The following is an 18,926-nucleotide window of genomic DNA, read 5'->3' as shown; positions in this document are numbered from 1 at the left end:
ATCATAAGATATTATAAAGCTTTTTTTAATGACTAATATGGTCAAGAATGATAATACTTCATAACTGTTGGTCATTCACATTACCTAAAACAAACAATGACCACTTAGAGTAATTTATAATCTTATTATTATAAAAAAAGATAATAATGTATTACCACTTGAGTATTATGCTATATCATGATCCTAAAGTGACAATTATTAAGTATTATAATACTTGACCTTATAATCATGATATAATGCGTTTGCATGTGTTATGATTGTTGTTATGATGCATTATGAATATTTATGAGTGCTTATAACTATAATTATGCAGCGCTAAAGCCAGATTATAATGCATTATAATGTACATTTTTATTCCTGTTCTATCTTTATGTTGTTGTATAGTATGTGTATTTATTGTCTGTATGTATAGTATGTGTATTTATTGTCTGTGTAGCTATGTGTAGTTGTATAGTATGTGTATTTATTGTCTGTGTCTGTGTAGTTGTATAGTATGTGTATTTATTGTCTGTGTAGTTGTATAGTATGTGTATTTATTGTCTGTGTAGTTGTATAGTATTTATTGTCTGTGTAGTTGTATAGTATGTGTATTTATTGTCTGTGTAGTTGTATAGTATGTGTATGTGTATTTATTGTAGTTGTAGTATGTGTATTTATTGTCTGTGTAGTTGTATAGTATGTGTATTTATTGTCTGTGTAGCTGTATAGTATGTGTATTTATTGTCTGTGTAGTTGTATAGTATGTGTATTTATTGTCTGTGTAGTTGTATAGTATGTGTATTTATTGTCTGTGTAGTTGTATAGTATGTGTATTTATTGTCTGTGTAGTTGTATAGTATGTGTATTTATTGTCTGTGTAGTTGTATAGTATGTGTATTTATTGTCTGTGTAGTTGTATAGTATGTGTATTTATTGTCTGTGTAGTTGTATAGTATGTGTATTTATTGTCTGTGTAGTTGTATAGTATGTGTATTTATTGTCTGTGTAGTTGTATAGTATGTTTTATTGTCTGTGTAGTTGTATAGTATGTGTATTTATTGTCTGTGTCTGTGTAGTTGAGCTGCTGCAACACTCGAATTTCCCCCATGGGGATCAATAAAGGAATATAATAATAATTATAAGTATGTTTATCAGACATGGACGTCATTACACCCTTTAAAGGCCATTACGAACAGGACAAAAATATATAAAATATAAGAAAAAAAGTTTTAAACAAATGTAAGTGTTCATTTGCCAAAACAGCTATAGAAAAACAATGAACGCTTTCAGCTGTTTTGTCATTTCCAGAAACTATGTATTGTATAAAAGAAGACATGTACATTGACAGACGTCCCAGCTGACCAATGAGAGAAGGAAGCGTCGCTGGAGGCGGAGCCACAATCTCCGGCGGAGGCTGGGTGTCGCCTGACCGGATGATGACAGAAGTTTTCGGTCTAATGTTGCTACTTTTATCATGCAGTCACTCACATAATAACCTCGTCAGCGTCTCTGACATCAGTCCGGACTCTTGGCTCCAACCTGCCTCTTTGTTCTGATGAAATAACCGCACAGAGACTGGGGAGACATCTGGGAACTTTTGGGTTTTGAAGAGCGACCCCTCGGCTCTACTTTGACCGGAGAGCAGAGCAGCAGAGCAGCATCGAGGTGCTCTGCTGACCGAGGTGCCGCAATGGGAAACCGGGGGATGGAAGACCTGATCCCCCTCATCAACAAGCTCCAGGACGCATTCAGCTCCATCGGCCAGTCCTGCAACCTGGACCTGCCGCAGATAGCGGTGGTCGGCGGGCAGAGCGCAGGGAAGAGCTCGGTGCTGGAGAACTTCGTGGGGAGGTTGTACAGTTTATATGGATCAATCTGACGATGTCAATGCACTTTATTTGTCCCCTCTGTGACTGTACTTTGTGATAAATGTTGCTTTTTTAACACAAACGCCGAGCTTTTGCGTAAAAGTCGCCAACTAAGCACTTGGTGCCTCCCAGTTCCTAGAAGGGTTTTTCTTTTTTTTCTTTTTTTTTTTTTTTTTTACAGTTTCTTTCCATTTTGGAGTCGAGCTATTCACGATCCACTAGTGCGCATGTTACGCTAAAGAAAACAGCTGTTGATTGAGAGACACAAAATAATAAATGTGTATAAAAGTGATCTCAGTCTAGAGCTCCTCATCGAAGATCTAGACACACATATATATATATATATATACATGTATATCTTTATACTGGCACTGGTCTGTTCAGTCGCTGATTCATATAAAGGCCCAATCTGTCAAACATTTACAAAGGTGGTTTTCCTTGAGACTGCTTGCCTGCAGTTGTAAATACATCTTTATAGGCCTCATATTACAAAGGTCATATCAATGTTTTACTTTCGAGTGTGAGGTAAGGTGAAAAGAAGATTGTTGGCAGGTTTCATGAGGTCGCTGTCAGATAGATAAAGTATTGAAGGAGACAGCACAAATGGAAACGACAGGAAGTATGCACTGCTGAAAATCTGTGTGAGGTTGATGAATGAGTAAAAAGGAATTTGAGTGACTATGTGAAGCCCATTTGATGATAAATATAAGCATACCAACTGTTCTATTAAAGCCATATGCTCAGCTTTTAACAATATAGAAATGAATCACTTAGCCACTTTGTTTGGGCGGTTAAAACAAGCCTTGAGGGAAATCTATTCGTTAGGAAAGAGAAGGGGAAGAAGTCTCCATAGAGGCCTGATCTACTGAAGATATCCGTAGCAGCTCTGTGTTTTTATCTCCCAGGGAAGGTGTCTAGAAAAAGGGAACACTTGAGTCGTCTACATGATTTCACTTGTTGTCCATGAGATTGGGAATGTTGATTAGCCAGCCATGTCTCCATTTTTTCCTGTTGCCTTTTGTCTCCGAGTCCCAAGCAGTGGCTGGGGGAGACAGTAGGGGCATTGATGCGTTTGTGCTGGGGTCATCAGTGATGTCACCAGCTGCACTGTCATGTGTATGTGACACACTGGGTACCAGATACCCACAAAGGGCTTAGCCTAGCTGTTTACGTGTTTTTTAATTAGCTTACTGACATTGGCTCGTGAGATCAGTTTATTCATTTATTTTGACTTGAGTAGGTTTCAGTCAGTAGATGCTGCAGCGAGCTGTTCATTTTGGTTTCCAGACCTGTGGGAAGGGACCCCTCTTATGGGTCACGTGTTAAACTGAGGGGTCACAGGATGATTAATGAGATATAAAAGACAAAAATATGATTATTTCTTTGTTTGGTAAATATTGGATGCATTTAGGCCTCTAAAAGAATCTGAACAATTTGGGTGGTTTTGAGGGGAAAATCCATCTTTGAGCTCACATGTAAGCTGTGACAAGGGGTGGCAAGTAGTCACTGCTTTAATTCGAAAAGTGCCAAAAGCCACACAGGTTGGGAATAGGGTCGCAATTAAAAATTATTTTCATTATTGATTTATCTGTAGATTTTTTTAGTCTCATCAGTTCAAATGCATTTCATTTCAATTGTCTTGTTTTGTCCAACCAACAGTCCAAATGAAAGATTTCAGTGTTCAATGAGAGACTACAAAGAAAATCACCAAATTATCACAGTCAAGAAACTGAAACCAGAAATATTTGGCATTTTTGACTTAAAGAATGAATCAAAACGGCTGCAGGCGAATTGTGATACTAATCGATTAATAACTAATTGTTTCAGCTCTATATGGAAACCAATTATTTAGACTATTAAGTGTGAAAAAAATTAATCACAAAAAGAGCCCCTATCCTCACATTTGAGGAGCTGTAACCAGCAACAGTTTGGTTGGGATGTTTAGCGGATAAATGACAATGATTTCATTGATTAACCTTGTTGGTAAAAGTATTATTCATGTTGTGATTTCATAAGTGACAGGAAGCGATGAGGAAAGAGGATGGGAATCACTGTTGTGCAACTTCCTGACTGCTCGGTCAGCAGTGGACAACAGGCACAGGGTGGCGTGTGTGTGTGTGTGTGTGTGTGCGTGTGCGTGTGTGTGTGTGTGTGTGTGTGTGTGTGTGACCTGCGTACCTTATACTGAAACTCAACTAAGTCATAGCTGCTGACCTGGCAAACACAGAGACAGAAGGACAAACGGACACAGACATATTCTCATCATAGCCTGGAGAGATGTGTAGTCAGTGACCTGGAAATGATCACAACTCTATTGAACACTAGTTTCCATTCTGATGAACGTGTTTGTGATGAGAAGGGGAAACTGAGACATGTTTCTTTCTCTTTGCAACATTTATAATGAACAGGGTTGTAAGTCAATCTTTTCCTTGCATCAATAATGCACACGTGTGTATGCCTGGACACTGGGGATCAATTTAAGAGCCTGTGCTCTTATTTTGGTAGAAGCTGACACATATTTAGTACTTTGACGTGAGAACGTATGAAGACAAAGTGTTAATGGGATGTCTTTCCCCCCAGTTAGTATTCATTTGATGAGTATAATGTTGCTGAATAATTAATCAGAGATCAGTGCGATTGCACTCAATTTCTCTTGCCCTTATTTTAACATTTGATGTGACATATTGTGACATTTTATCCGTTAATATCCTTGTCCCAAAGTAGTCCGTTTGTATTAAACTTTTCTCTCATTTTCTCTTTCAGAGACTTCTTGCCCAGAGGATCTGGCATCGTGACCCGTCGTCCTCTCATCCTCCAGCTGGTCAACAGTAAAGTAGGTAAGTTGTATACACGAGTCAAACAGACCTAAATCCAGGCTTTTCAAGACAGAGTCTGATATGTGCAGCCAAAATGAAAGGTTACATCTAATGGAAAGGACGATCGTCAGCACAACTTATAGACCATGTAGTTGTTTAACCATCCAAATGTACACAAAATGTTTCACACAGGCTTTATCAGAAATGTGTGATACAATTCAGATTATTAAGAGTTTACTACAACATGTTTTATGAAATGAATGATTTGAATTCACTCCCTCAGAGTTCCTGCACTGCCCCTCTTTGTGCAATCTATCTCTGTCCCCTATTTTAACACATCTGTTTCTATATTCATCTCCCATCCATCCATCTCCCTCACTCCTGTCTTAATCTCTCATTGTCTCCATGTAGAGTATGCAGAGTTCCTGCACTGTAAGGGACGTAAATTTGTGGACTTTGACGAGGTCCGTCTGGAGATTGAAGCTGAGACTGACCGGATCACCGGATCCAACAAGGGCATCTCCTCCATCCCCATCAACCTCCGTGTCTACTCTCCTAATGGTAACACACAGACACACACACACACACACACACACACACACACACACACACACACACACACACACACACACACACACACAGACACAGACACACAAACTCTGCCTTCTAGATGGAAGTTTTCAACCTCTAACCCCATCCACATCTCTCAGTGCTGAACCTGACCCTGATCGACCTGCCGGGGATGACCAAAGTGGCCGTGGGAGACCAGCCTCAGGACATCGAGCACCAGATCAGGGACATGCTGATGCAGTTCATCACCAAGGAGAGCTGTCTGATCCTGGCCGTCACCCCGGCCAACATGGACCTGGCCAACTCTGACGCCCTCAAGATTTCCAAGGAGGTGGATCCTCAGGGTAAGGCAAACCTTTGAGACCTTGAGGCCTCAAGTTAGTCTGTTTGTCTTTTGATACCTTTTCTCTGGATATTTTTTGGCTCTGATTTGGTACAAAGCTAATTACTTTTTTTGCTGTATCTTGCAGCCATTATCACTCTTCTTTCTATTAATCTTTGCCTCAGTGCAGGAGCCGACTCGCAGAATTAATTAACAGTTACATTATTAAAAGACTTCCTGGCAGCATAGAGGTATTGAATAAGATTAGTAGAGATATAATTAAATTGAATCATACCCTCCTTTGGCCTTCTTTCATTCAATCCAGAAGATGTTATTAAAAGTACAGGTGTGTAACTGGAGAATGGTTAATAAATACAGCTAAGAAGATTTCCCTTAACTTTTCATCTAATGCCATCATCAGGTAGACAAACTACAATTTGCCTAATACTTTAGTTTATGACCAAATAGCCGGAATAGTCACAACCAGACTCAGCTGTACATTGTGTTTGATGCTAATGCTAAGAAAGGAGTCAATCAACTAATTTTAGCTGGTTTTCCTTCGTTTAAAAAAACTGCATATACACCCTAGTTTTTATAGAAAGAGACGGCAAATTACTGCTCACACACTGTTGTACTATTGTTTTTTTAGAATTTAACTATTTTAATAATATCGTCAAATGATCTGTGTAAATCCTAAAAATCCCTGTTCGACATTTGAATATAAGAACTTCAGTTTTATCAATGACATCTCTGTCTTTAGGTCTACGGACCATTGGTGTCATCACCAAGCTGGACCTGATGGATGAGGGGACAGACGCACGAGACATCCTGGAAAACAAACTACTGCCGCTCCGCAGAGGTGAGACCAAACACACACACACACACACACACACACACACACACACACACACACACACACACACACACACACACACACACACACACACACACACACACACACACACACACACACACACAAAAACTTTAAATTCATGCTCTGCCCGGCCTGTACTGTACCTACTTTCACTCCTAGCTTGCATACTACTCAAGCATATCTATGATTGGGTTGCCTCGACACAGTTTCTCAACATGGCAGCTAGAAGCAATTTCTGCTAACAGCGCTAACGATGCAAACAACAGTTCTGACAGAGCTAACAATGTTTTTAGTCTTAGGCAACAAAGAATCTGCCTTGTCTGTATTTTTCTTCAGGTTACATCGGGGTGGTGAACCGCAGTCAAAAGGACATTGATGGAAAGAAAGACATTCGCGCTGCTTTGGCTGCTGAGAGGAAGTTCTTCCTGTCTCACCCTGGGTACAGACACATTGCTGAACGCATGGGCACACCACACCTGCAGAAGACCCTCAATCAGGTAAGACACAGCCATTTCTGGCATTTTTTCAGTTTTGCTTCAAAGTTTTTTTGTTGTATTGGAGCTGCACTTAAATTAAATTAATTAAATGTATTGAGTAAGTGAGTGTTTTTTAACTTGGATGTTTTTTATCTTTTTTGGAAATTTGTTTATCATATTAATATTTTACTATTAATTAAAATATTAAGTGTGTTTCCCTAAAAAAAGCACATAAAAACACAGGTCTCCTCAGCATTCAATCTTTTTCCTTAAGTCATATTTTAAAATTGGCACAGTGACTTTTTGTATAACTTTGGGAAAAATATATTATTTTTGTGTCTTTCCAGCAACTTACCAACCACATCCGTGACACGTTGCCAGGGTTACGCAGTAAGCTGCAAAGCCAGTTGTTATCACTGGAGAAAGAGGTGGAGGAGTACAAGAACTTCCGCCCTGACGACCCAACACGCAAGACCAAGGCCTTGCTCCAGTCAGTACATGTACCGACACAGACACACTAATACACCATTATAAGAAGTTAAGACAATTCTTAACTACTACTTGCAATTCTTAGGATGGTGCAGCAGTTTGGCGTGGACTTTGAGAAGTGCATCGAGGGATCTGGGGATCAGGTGGACACCTCCAACCTGTCAGGTGGAGCGAAGATCAACCGCATCTTCCATGAGCGCTTTCCCTTTGAACTAGTGAAGGTGACTTTTTCTGTTTTTTATAAATGATCATTTAAAGATTAATTTGTCTGGCTAAAGCTTTTAATTGAGTTTATTATATGTATTAATTTCTGCAGGTTTTGAATTTAACTTAAGTTATAAATACATATTTTTTTACATTTGTCTTTTTATTTGGCGAGGAATTTTGGTTAACAGAAAAACAGACTGTGTCTGATTGTTTCTAACAAGTGGCCCAATCAGTCATAGTTAAGTTAATAATGTGGTTTGACTGTTTTGTATTTACAGTACTGATGTGTCAATCTTGATAAATACCGGTGTTATACTGTAACAATGTTGCTTAAGCTCTCATAAATCCAACGCTAAGAAAAGAAAACAAACGCACAGACCATCCCTTCTGTCTGGCCTCATGGTTTTCTGTGGTGTCAGATTATGCTCGTCAATAAGTAGATTTCATTTTGCAAAGAACAAATCAAATCTGAGTTTTTTCTTTGCTCTGTGTCTTAGATGGAGTTTGATGAGAAGGAGCTGAGGAAAGAGATCAGTTACGCCATCAAGAACATTCACGGAGTCAGGCAAGCCTGCAAACATTCGTCACATTTGGCCCACATTTGACTTTGATGTCTTTATGTCTGCTCTCCTGTCTGCCAGCTTTTCCCCGTTTGTTCTGTCCCATTCCGCTTTATAAATACATACAGTCTTCTCTGTCTTCAGTTGTTTATGTTGCTTTGTTTTTCATGTGTCCATTAAAGGGTAACTTTGGTATTTTTCAACCTGGACCTTATTTTTTCCATTCTTTTGTGTTTAAGTGACTAATGGGGACAACAATTTTTTTAATTGGTCCGGTATTGAGCGACAGCGCAGCAGATGCTAGACGGGCTGCAATGTAAACGTTCAGAGCAACTCTTCACGGTCAGCGTACGTCCACAGTGCTTGTTTTTGCTGAAAGGCTCAGATTGTTATTATAAGTGTCTGGCTTTATGGAAAGGACCCCACAGAGACACAAAACATTTTTCTTTAGCTTTCACTTGATCTAGCCTGTTTTTTATAGTGTGTCCTGCTTGGAAAATCTCGTTCTATAATCTCCTGTTGCATCCACATCAAAGATAAATATTCAGCCATAAAAATAAAAATCTGCCTGCGACCATTGGCACGTGGTAGCTTTATCAATAGCACACTAGTAACAAGTGTGCAAGAGAGTTTCTTGGAAAAGTACCCTCTCATACGCATGCTAAATTAGCTCTTTCACAGCCATTGCCAGTTGTGCGGCATGTTATTTACAGTAGTTTAATTAATTTTTATTCCCTGACCGCATTCCACGAAAACCCACCCTACTCTGCATCATATTGGCTATAACTTGTTGCCTTCTTCAGAGAATCTGAAAGTTAAGACTTGAAGTTGAACAAAAAAGCTGAAAGTTAATTGCTTCAACCAATCTTATAAACAAGATGGTTTAAGGTTGGTAGGGTTAATGATTTCAACCCAGATATGGACGTTTTCATAAGGATAGCGTGTGGTATGGTGTTCTCATATATATTTACAATGTCCTAATTATGGCAGAAAAAAGTTTGTTTTATCTTTCTTTATGGACAAAAAAATGACAGATCTGTTGGAGATTTTGATTTGGTGTCATAATTAAACCTGAAGTTAATCTGACAGGTGCAAGATCTGAGATTGGGAGCATTTTAATTGCCTCTCTCATAGCTAACATTGCAAACTACAGCAAATGTGCTGACATAGCTAACAGTGTTTACATGAAGAGAAACCAGAGGGTTGGTGCTATGCTTCTGAAACGACGCTGTCGGTCGGGACGGCATTAACATCCATATAAGGGCAGTGCAGAGCGGCGGCCATGAGCGAGCCAGTGGGGCACGTTAACGTGCGCTAACGTTGGCTCTCTGCTTTGTAAACAAAGCAAATATAATTTCAGACAACAACAAACACAGAGAGAGAGTGACTTCATTCTTTGCTCAGGTAGACATTGCTCTACTACATCTTTACATAGATAATAGTTGCTTGCTGCTATATTAATGATCTGCATGTTAAAAACAACTCCTTTAATGTTAATATGGTGATTAGCATGTACATTTATAACTAGCACACCATTTCAAAAAGTTTGCCAACATCTGATGTAGTACAAACAATGGCCGAAACAAGCACTTTAAGTGGACGTATAATGACTGTGAGAAATTGCCCCAGGCCATTACATTGCAGCCTGTTTAGCAGCACTGCCGTTCAATAGGGGACCAATTTAAAAAATGTTTTCACCATTATTCACCTTGACACAAAAACATGGGAAAATAGGGTCCAGGTTGAAAAATACCAAAGTGACCATTTAAGTTTGCTGTCTCTTCTGTCTCTCTTTGTTCTCTTTTATCTGTCAGCATCTAATCTTTAGTCTCCCTGTCTGCTTGTTAGCCTTTTGACCGCCTTCAACTCTACTTGTTCTAGTTTTTCTGTTGGTCCTCATCAGTGTGTGTCTGCTCGTCTCTTCCTCCATCTCTGTGCCTCTCTTTTTCTTCCCATGTGTCTCTCTACTCCCCTCTCCTGCTCCACGTCTCCATGTCTGTCTTGTCTGTATGTCCTTCAGGACAGGCCTGTTCACCCCAGACCTGGCGTTTGAGGCCATAGTGAAAAAGCAGATCATTAAGCTGAAAGAGCCCTGTCTGAAATGCATCGACCTGGTCATCCAGGAGCTCATCAACACAGTCAGACAGTGCACTAATAAGGTATCACTGCATGGTCTCCTGCCTGGCTGCCACACCCGTACTACATACACACCACAGAGACCAGACAACTTTAGAGCTGCCAGAGGCTATTTTGGTGCCAAACAGTTGTATAAAGCAGCCGTTTTAGTTTCTCAGCCATGTGCTTTTGGACACGGCATCTTGGAATGAAAAAAGGCGATGAATTCAAAGGAAAGGTTCAGTTTTTACAATCCTGCTTTGAAGTTCACTTGCATGAACATCAGTGGATGTATTTGAATGTCCTGGCTGTACTGCAGTGCACTGGAGTGGTGTCTCTGTGAGGCTATGTGGTTAGAAACAGACGGGCTAATACATGTTGCTGTACAGGTTCATAACTAAACAAGCTGCAGGCTTGGTTTTAGGCTACAGCTTAAACAAAAATACTGGCACGCTGACATGACGATGGTTAGCAGGTATAATATTTATGGTTTTCACCATCTTATGTTAGCACACTAACAACTTCTACTATCAAAGTAAAGTATTGGGTGGGTAACATAAATGTCTATACATAATGACATGGCAATCCTTCCGATAGTTGTTGAGGTATTTTATTCTGGACCAAAGTGGTCGACCGACTGACATTGTCATCCATAGAATCATGATGCTAGCATGGCTTATAAGCTGTAGGCTGACTGTAAACAGACACATGAATAGGTAGCTGAAAATGTGTCAAACACCTGCAGCTTGTTTCTGTTCTGTACATGAAGTAGAACTAACTAAATACTTGTTTTTTTTTCATGTTCCTCAATCTCCATCATCATTCTTTTCATTTTTTAAACTCTTTCTTTTTCCCCCCAAACTATTGCATCCAACTTGGGCTTTCATTTTTTTCCCCTGCCACTGTTCCCTTTTTGCCCTCATCATGGCCCATGCTACACCGCCTCCTCCTTCACCTGCCATTAAACCTCCAACTCCCATGATGCCTCACCACAGGACAGGCCTGTTCACCCCAGACCTGGCGTTTGAGGCCATAGTGAAAAAGCAGGTCATTAAGCTGAAAGACCCCTGTCTGAAATGTGTCGACCTCGTCGTCACCGAGCTTGTCACCCTGATCAGGAAGTGCACGGAAAAGGTAAACAGGAACAGCGGAGCGACAGATGAATACAGATAGAGAGAGAGAGAGAGAGTGAAGGGAAGAAATAAATGTTAGTGATGGAGAGCAGTCAAAGAAAAGAGAGGGGAGTCACCAAAATGTAATCAACTAACTTGTCCCTGTCTATTATTGTTGATCGTTCCCCCTCACCGCTGCTTGAAGGCTTCCCTTGGCACACGTCCCACCCACCTTACCCTGTGGTTCCCTCTCTTATGACGAATCCCCTCTGATCCTGGATCCCTACCAGCCCTCTTACCCAATCAGCACTGTAACTGGTGATTTACGTAACAACCCCTCACCCTGCCTCACTTATCAAATCCAATCCCTGCTGTCACAGAAGGAAATTTGGCTCCTTAGAAATGGCACAACTGTGGCTGTTTTCCACCCTGTCCTGTCAAGGGAGAGGGTGGAAAACAGTTTCTGCACCACTGACACCAACAATGCAACCCCCCACCCATCCCCTACTCCACCAGACCCTACCTAACCCTCATCTCTTTCTGGACTTTAACCTGATCTTTTTTTCCCCACTTCTACCCTGATTTTGACTGAGACTCGCTATCAGCTTGAGATGATGCTACGCTAATGCTCACTGTTTTCTTTCATTTTTAACAGCCTGACTGCGATCACAACATCAATAGTTGGACTCTCAAGCTGGTATCGAGCTCATTAGTGCATGCCTCCACCGTCTTTATGTGCGAATACGCCCTGCCTCATAGTGTGTGTTTGTACTGTATCTTAGCCGTCAGGGGTTTGGGTGTAGCTGCTTTTGAGGATACTGAGTGTTTGCAGTGTTGCGTAAGTCTATGCAGGTGTGTGTCCTGTAATCACGGTGCCTGCAGCAGTGTGTGTGTGTGTTTGTTGTCTGTGTGTGGGTCTACAGCTGGGATCCTACCCTCGACTGAGAGAAGAGACGGAGAGGATCGTCACCACCTACGTCAGAGAGAGAGACAGCAAGACCAAGGACCAGGTGTGTGTGTGTGTGTGTGTGTGTGTGTGTGTGTATTGTTGTTGTATTGTGTGTTTTTTGCGTTTGTATAATTTCACTTACTTGTGTACATAACATGTTTAATGATCTTCCTCTCAGGTGCTGCTGTTGATTGACATTGAGCTCTCCTACATCAACACTAATCATGAGGACTTCATTGGATTTGCCAAGTAAGATACTTACTCAAGATATTTAATTAATGAGTTTCATTAAGATCACAGATGGAGGTCTCTCTTCAAAATATTTAGAGCTTGAACAAGTAGGTTATTAACTGATGAGGTGATTGACAAAAAATGAATATGCAACTTTTAAATTTTCTGTTAATCTTGTTTTTCATGCCAAGATGTCTTGGTTTCATCTCTAATGTGAGGATTTGATTATTTTCTTTGCCATATATGTCACTAAATCTATACGTTTTCCACTGTCAGCTGTATAAAACAAGCAATTTCTATAGTGGATCTAATATATATATATATTTTTTTTGTTTTGTTTTGATAAAAAAATGAATCTGCCTTATTCCTTTCAACATCCAGCCAGTCGAAGCGTGGAGATTGATCAATCAAATGTGAAGACCACTTTGCTTTCCATCTGAAATTATTAAAATGTTTTGTAGTGCTGGAAAGATATATTTGAAAGCTCTTCTCAAAAATATGGCCCAATACATAAAAAATTAATGTTCAATAGTTTGTGCTCATTAGCCTATTAACAACGGCTTTTCTAAAGATATCCACATGTAAAAAATCTCAGTAATTACATTAATTTTAAAGAAGTTTTTGTTTTGTTAAAAGCTGTAATGATCACTCAGTTTATTGTTTCGATAATGGACAGAAAATTATTTGTCTTCCAATATGAGAGATTGAAAAGATTAATAATTTATGCAAACACTCCCCAGTCCCAGTCTCTCACTTGAGTGGATTTGGTGCTTTCATTGGTCATATGTCACAATAAATTGATTGTCTTTAGGTTTAAGACTGTTGAGCGGACAAAACAAGTAATTTGAAGACATCATTTTGGGATTAAAAAAAATTGAGATTGGCATTTTTAACCATTTTTGAAATCATACAGACCAAACTAACTAAGAAAACTACAGGCTGAATAATAAGTTGTAGCCGTAGGTAACCAGGGCTACAGAAATATCCAAATAACAACGTGCTTTTGTTTGGCTACCCCTTCATCCTTGGCTGTTGCACCAGAGTTAATGTTATTGAATCTTTCTCCTGCAGTGCTCAGCAAAGGACTGCTGCTAACGCCACCAAGAAGAGAGTCATGCCCAATCAGGTAACTCGCCTGTTTCCCCAGATAAAATAGATTCACCATGTAAAGCCCTCACACTAGCACCATAGCAGCAGCTTTCTCCTGCTGTTCTTTCATTTCCTGTTCTCTCTGTCGTTTGTTGCTTCACATTTACACACTCTTGTCTGTGCCCCTGTTGTCTTGTCTCTTTATTTCCCTTTCCTCTTTCTCCTCCCCTGTTCCTGCTTTTTTGGGCCGGGGGGGGGGGGGGAATTCTTGTAAAGTACCGTACCCATGAACCTCCACTCGTCACTTCCTCTTTGGGTGGTTGGGGAGTCAACGGTCATTCAGGCCATGTGGAGAAACAAGATTTGGGCTCTTTGATGAATAAGGGGGAAGCAAAAGTGTTTCACTTAAGGACGTATCATTAGAACTGGATACCATGTACAAAAGATGGCAGCCATTCCTTCCAGCTTTTCTCAAAGTTTCTCAACCAGCGAATAGGCCCAAATATTTTTCTTCTCATCCTGTTTTGATCATATGGTGGAACATAAGTTATCCATGTCTCTGATTCTCACACAGTGAAGAATAAATTCATGATATTGCTGACATCTTCAGCCCTCATCAAACTATTCACAGTCAGCCTGCAGACTCAAAATCAAGTGTATATTGATGTGCGATCATTGACTTTGTTTAACTATCAAATGCCGCAGCGAAGTGTTTGTGGACGTTCCCATCTAGAGAGTCCAGCAGTGTGTTATTGTTGTACTCACCTGTCTGATCGGCACCGGGAAGTCCTCCACTCTCTGTATCCCAGTACAACCAGTCCTCTCGGTGGATCCTCCAGTCACCGCTTGAAATGTTAGCATTCAGCATGTTAGCCAGCCGCCGCGTGCCCTTACTGTCAAGGTCACGAGGATCGGGGGTGTGTCACTCAGCGTGCTCGCCAGGTGGCTCATTAAGTCAAAGATACAAGCTTATTTTTCAACCATGCAAAGGTTCAACAACGCTTCTTATAGTGCTTTATTGTCCAAAACATAACATGTGTTTTCCTGGATTTCAATGTGCCTGAAGTGGCCCCGGTCCCTGAACACAACCATTTAAAACGTTTCACTTCCGGGGTGTCACCTCTCTGGACGTGGAGCTCCGCCCCCTTGCGGCCGCAGACACACCTGCAGCTTCTTCTCTGCTGCAGCTGATGATTTATCTACTTTCATGTGAAAAAGTAAAATAACCAAATTACTCAAAAAAGTAGGCAAAATATTAAGTTACAGTAACAACAGTAAATGTAATTCTTCACTTCCACCCCTGATTATCCCTGTGTGCCTGTTCACTTTGTCTTCTTGTCCGTCAGCCTGACAGAGAGAGCAATGCAGAGAAGGTGATTTTCATTGGAGCCTCACATCATTTCTTTCCAGTCTCTACGTTTGTGGTGTATTTATTGGTTGATCTGACTGCACTGTGCTCTTTTTTTATTATGACGAATACTGCTGCACTTGCATGGCTGTTGTGCTGTATATTGATGTACATCAATATGACTATACTTTGTCTTTCATGTGTTTCTATTATTCGGTTTGCTTTCTGTAGATATGTTTTACCCCTCTTGTGGGATGTGTAGTTTCTTCAACTGTTGGGCTCTCACATGCAGGTGATCCGCAGAGGCTGGCTCACCATCAACATCAGCATCATGAAGGGAGGATCCAAGGACTACTGGTTTGTCCTGACTGCCGAGTCTCTCTCCTGGTACAAAGATGAGGAGGTAAGGCTGCTTAAGGGACAGTAAATGCAGGAAAATGTATAGTTTACTCGCCTTATTTTATGTTGAAGAGAGGAAGTGGGATTGTTTTCGCGGACAAAAGTTCCATCATCTGTTAAAGCAAAGAGTTATTACTATAAAGCTACAGGGAATCTGTAGTCATCATGTGTCACAGGATCTTACCTGTTGTACTCACTTGAAGTTGCTCTGGTTAGTTGATGGTTTATTTGTTATAATCTTCCTTCTTTTACATTTGTCGTTGCATCACTGTGTTTTTTCAGGAAAAAGAGAAGAAGTACATGCTGCCTCTGGACAACCTGAAGCTGAGAGACGTGGAGAAGGGCTTCATGTCCAGCAAACATGTCTTTGCCATCTTCAATACTGAACAGAGGTGTGGACGCTATGATCCTCTAAAACAACCATGTTTAAGGTGTTTGTCTACTCTGATATTTGGTTAATGTGCGTGTGTTTGTTTTACAGAAATGTGTATAAAGACCTGCGTCAGATTGAGCTGGCATGTGACACTCAGGAGGATGTTGACAGCTGGAAGGCCTCGTTCCTCAGAGCTGGTGTTTACCCAGAAAAAGACCAGGTACACAAGAGTGTATTAATATTGTAAATATAAGAGGGGGTTAACAAGTTGTATTTACAAAGGATTCCAGCATTTCTTTAAGTGAAGTAAGGTTATTTAAAGATACACAGCACATGTTAATGTTAACCAGAGAGATCCGTCAGCTGTTTGCTTATTTTAGGTTAAGATTAGTTTGTGAACAAAGTTTTAAACTACATTTTTCATCATATTTGTTTTTCTTTAAATTAAAATGCTTCCGGAGTAGGTTTGCAGAGCACAATTTTTTTTAAGCACTACCCTGTCCTACAACCATCTTTTATTATTGATAAAAAATACTGGTGTAGAATGGATGATAGGCTAAAACCAAGAAAAAACATAATGTGGCTTAAACTGTGTTTGCATTACTGTGGAAATCCAATCCAACATTCATAGTTTGGAAAAAAAAATAATTTTTAGTTACTATTTTTTTAAATTTAATTTAAGAACTCTAATCGGCTTCATCAGCGCTGTGTTGTTGTGCTTTGATCAGATTACATTTGACAGTGGCAAAACAACCCACCAGCTGTCATCAGATGCTGAATCAAATATTGATTCATCCTGATTGATGCTCAGAAGTGTGAGACATCAATTTTTTTATTTCAAACCAGAACAGAGTGCACAGACAAAAACTGATTACTCACATGTGAAAAAAAAAAATGTCTAACCTGGGCAGACAATAGTGTGTCCATGGAGGAACCCATCATTCAAAGCAATCTGAGAGATAAAATATATTGCAAGGGATCAAACAAACAAAACATCTCTGCTCCTGCCTCCCTCACATCACCGTCTCTTGTCTTGGCATTTTCCAGCCTGAGAGCGAAGATGCGATGAATCCCAGCGACACCGTGTCCATGGACCCGCAGCTGGAGCGGCAGGTGGAGACCATCCGCAACCTGGTGGACTCGTACATCGGCATCGTCAACAAGTCCATCAGAGACCTCATGCCCAAGACCATCATGCACCTCATGATCAACAGTGTACGTGTTCTGTCTCTTTTACCACCACTCAAACTCCAGACCTAGACAGGTTTGAGATGGAAGGTCATTTATCAATAACATAGGTCGCTCTCTCTTGCCTCGCTGTCTAGTTATATTAACTTCCCTCTTTTGTCTCCCATCTCCAGGCGAAGGACTTCATCCACTCTGAGCTGCTAGCCTACCTGTACTCGGCCGGGGACCAGGGCAGTTTGATGGAGGAGTCGCCGGAGCAGGCTCAGAGGAGAGATGAGATGCTGAGGATGTATCATGCTTTGAAGGAGGCGCTGGTCCTCATAGGAGACATCAGCACCACCACTATTTCTACTCCAGTGCCTCCACCAGTAGACGACACCTGGATACCCAAGGAACCAAGGTGACAAACATGAATCAACACAAATACATTGGCCGATGATAGCTTATTGCAGATATATTGGTATCTGTGTAAATAACAAGAAGTGCCAGTGCAGACATGCCGCAAGAGGTTTGAGGTATTTTAGAAACAGAGTCACCATAACATACTTTGGCCACAGGAGGCCACTGTTGATTTTCCGATTGTACAATGTCCTGATTGTTATGTATCCAAAAATCTAAAGAACAAAGATTGCTGTGATGTGTTTACGTAAAAAACAAAATCACCATCGGACCAAAAAATGTGGAATCAGTCCAGCTTTAACGGAGATGCACAAAACTGTGTCACATTCAGTCAACAGCTTGCAGACTTCTATTCCTTAGTCAGCATCACTTTTTTTCTCCACGTATTTACACATCCACACCGAAATAGCTTCAAGTTCATGCTCAGAAACCACTCTCAAATAATATGCACTTGTATGTAATCATTTACCCCTTATTATAATTCTCATCTTTGCATAAGTCGCAAATCAAAAATATGCATTATTTATAACAAATCAACATACAATATAAAATAATATAGAATGTGACTCCTCACTCCTCTCTCTGTGTCAGTCCTCCACCGGCGTCCCGCCCCGCCTCGGCAACAGCGGCCCCTCCCAGCCGTCCCCCAGGGGTGAGGGGGCCCACCCCGGGCCCTCCACCCCCTCTCAACCCCTCACCAGCATTCGGAGCCCCGCCCGTGCCGTCGCGGCCACCGGGCCAAACAGGCTACGCAGGCGATCCTAACTCTGGTGTTGTGCCTCTTGTCCCTTCCAGGCCGGCCCGCGTGCCTCCCGCACTGCCGCCCGGGATTCCCAGGTACAGTGTTGAACACACACACAAACACACAATGTGAAGCCTTTCTTGACTTTGGTATTGGTGGAAGTTGTAGGGACTATTGGGACTGCTGGTGAAGGGTTTTATGCTCTGGCTTTTGGTGTTTGGGGAATCCTTGGTGCATGTCTGATGATTTTATTCCTTGCATGTGTCTTCTTCCCCGTCCCCTCCCCCTCTCCTCCCATCTCTTCCTGCAGCAGAAGACCTCCGGCTGCTCCCAACCGACCCACTGTCATACGTCCTTCAGAGCCCTCCCTGCTTGACTAGAAACACACACACACACACACACACACACACACACACACACAAAAAAAAAACATCTTTCTTTTTGTTTACACTTTTATATTTCTCTTGAGCAGAGATAGTCGTATTTTTTTCATGAGAATTCCTATAACTACAAACTTTGTCCTACTGTAACTGGTAATCTGATGCTGTTTAAGTCTGTGCATTTCAGAAACATTATAAATGTACGTTTGACTTTATGTGTAGGTAGCTTTTTTAACAAGAATACGATGACATTTTCTGCATTCAGTATTTTGAAAAGGGATACATTTGATGATGTGATTGACTTAAAGATTACGAACTAGCAAGTCATCTTTTGCTGTTTCATTTGAAATGAAATGTGTCTTAAAACGATTCATAACTTTTATATAATGGTAAGAACACTATATTAGAAGTAATGTTTTTGTGAGTTGTATACTTGCTAA

At 40.8% G+C, this 18,926-nt stretch overlaps 1 protein-coding gene across 4 annotated transcripts; it reads left to right on the top strand.

Annotated features, from left to right (window-relative positions):
- The first annotated feature begins 1,338 nt into the window (after window positions 1-1,338).
- On the top strand, window positions 1,339-18,509 carry LOC129096333 (dynamin-2-like). Of its 4 annotated transcripts, none has more exons than XM_054605097.1 (20): window positions 1,339-1,830; window positions 4,611-4,684; window positions 5,075-5,224; window positions 5,374-5,577; window positions 6,316-6,414; window positions 6,766-6,926; window positions 7,253-7,395; window positions 7,480-7,615; window positions 8,099-8,166; window positions 11,272-11,410; window positions 12,312-12,398; window positions 12,516-12,586; window positions 13,640-13,694; window positions 15,298-15,408; window positions 15,687-15,796; window positions 15,886-15,997; window positions 16,825-16,992; window positions 17,139-17,365; window positions 17,956-18,201; window positions 18,417-18,509. In XM_054605097.1, exons 1-20 carry the CDS (start codon window positions 1,670-1,672, stop codon window positions 18,484-18,486), a joined length of 2,592 nt encoding a protein of 863 aa, XP_054461072.1. In that variant the 5' UTR covers window positions 1,339-1,669; the 3' UTR covers window positions 18,487-18,509. The 4 variants fall into 4 exon arrangements, with proteins under 4 accessions (XP_054461072.1, XP_054461073.1, XP_054461069.1 ...); XM_054605098.1 differs by having other exon boundaries at window positions 1,340-1,830; window positions 18,420-18,509; XM_054605094.1 differs by lacking the exon at window positions 11,272-11,410 and adding an exon at window positions 10,182-10,320 and having other exon boundaries at window positions 1,341-1,830.
- Window positions 18,510-18,926: the final 417 nt, after the last annotated feature.

The sequence above is a fragment of the Anoplopoma fimbria genome, chromosome 9 (genome assembly GCF_027596085.1).
Source record: "Anoplopoma fimbria isolate UVic2021 breed Golden Eagle Sablefish chromosome 9, Afim_UVic_2022, whole genome shotgun sequence".
Lineage (NCBI taxonomy): Eukaryota > Metazoa > Chordata > Actinopteri > Perciformes > Anoplopomatidae > Anoplopoma > Anoplopoma fimbria.
The sequence above is the reverse complement of the archived record's forward strand: the minus strand, read 5'-3'. Positions and strand labels throughout refer to the sequence as shown.

Excerpts from the sequence above, each read along its gene's own strand:
- LOC129096333 (XM_054605097.1), top strand. The coding sequence starts at position 1,670 with ATGGGAAACCGGGGGATGGAAGACCTGATCCCCCTCATCAACAAGCTC. Across the intron at positions 8,167-11,271 it reads AAGAACATTCACGGAGTCAG|GACAGGCCTGTTCACCCCAG; the intron begins GCAAGCCTGCAA and ends GCCTCACCACAG. Across the intron at positions 15,797-15,885 it reads ATCTTCAATACTGAACAGAG|AAATGTGTATAAAGACCTGC; the intron begins GTGTGGACGCTA and ends TTTGTTTTACAG.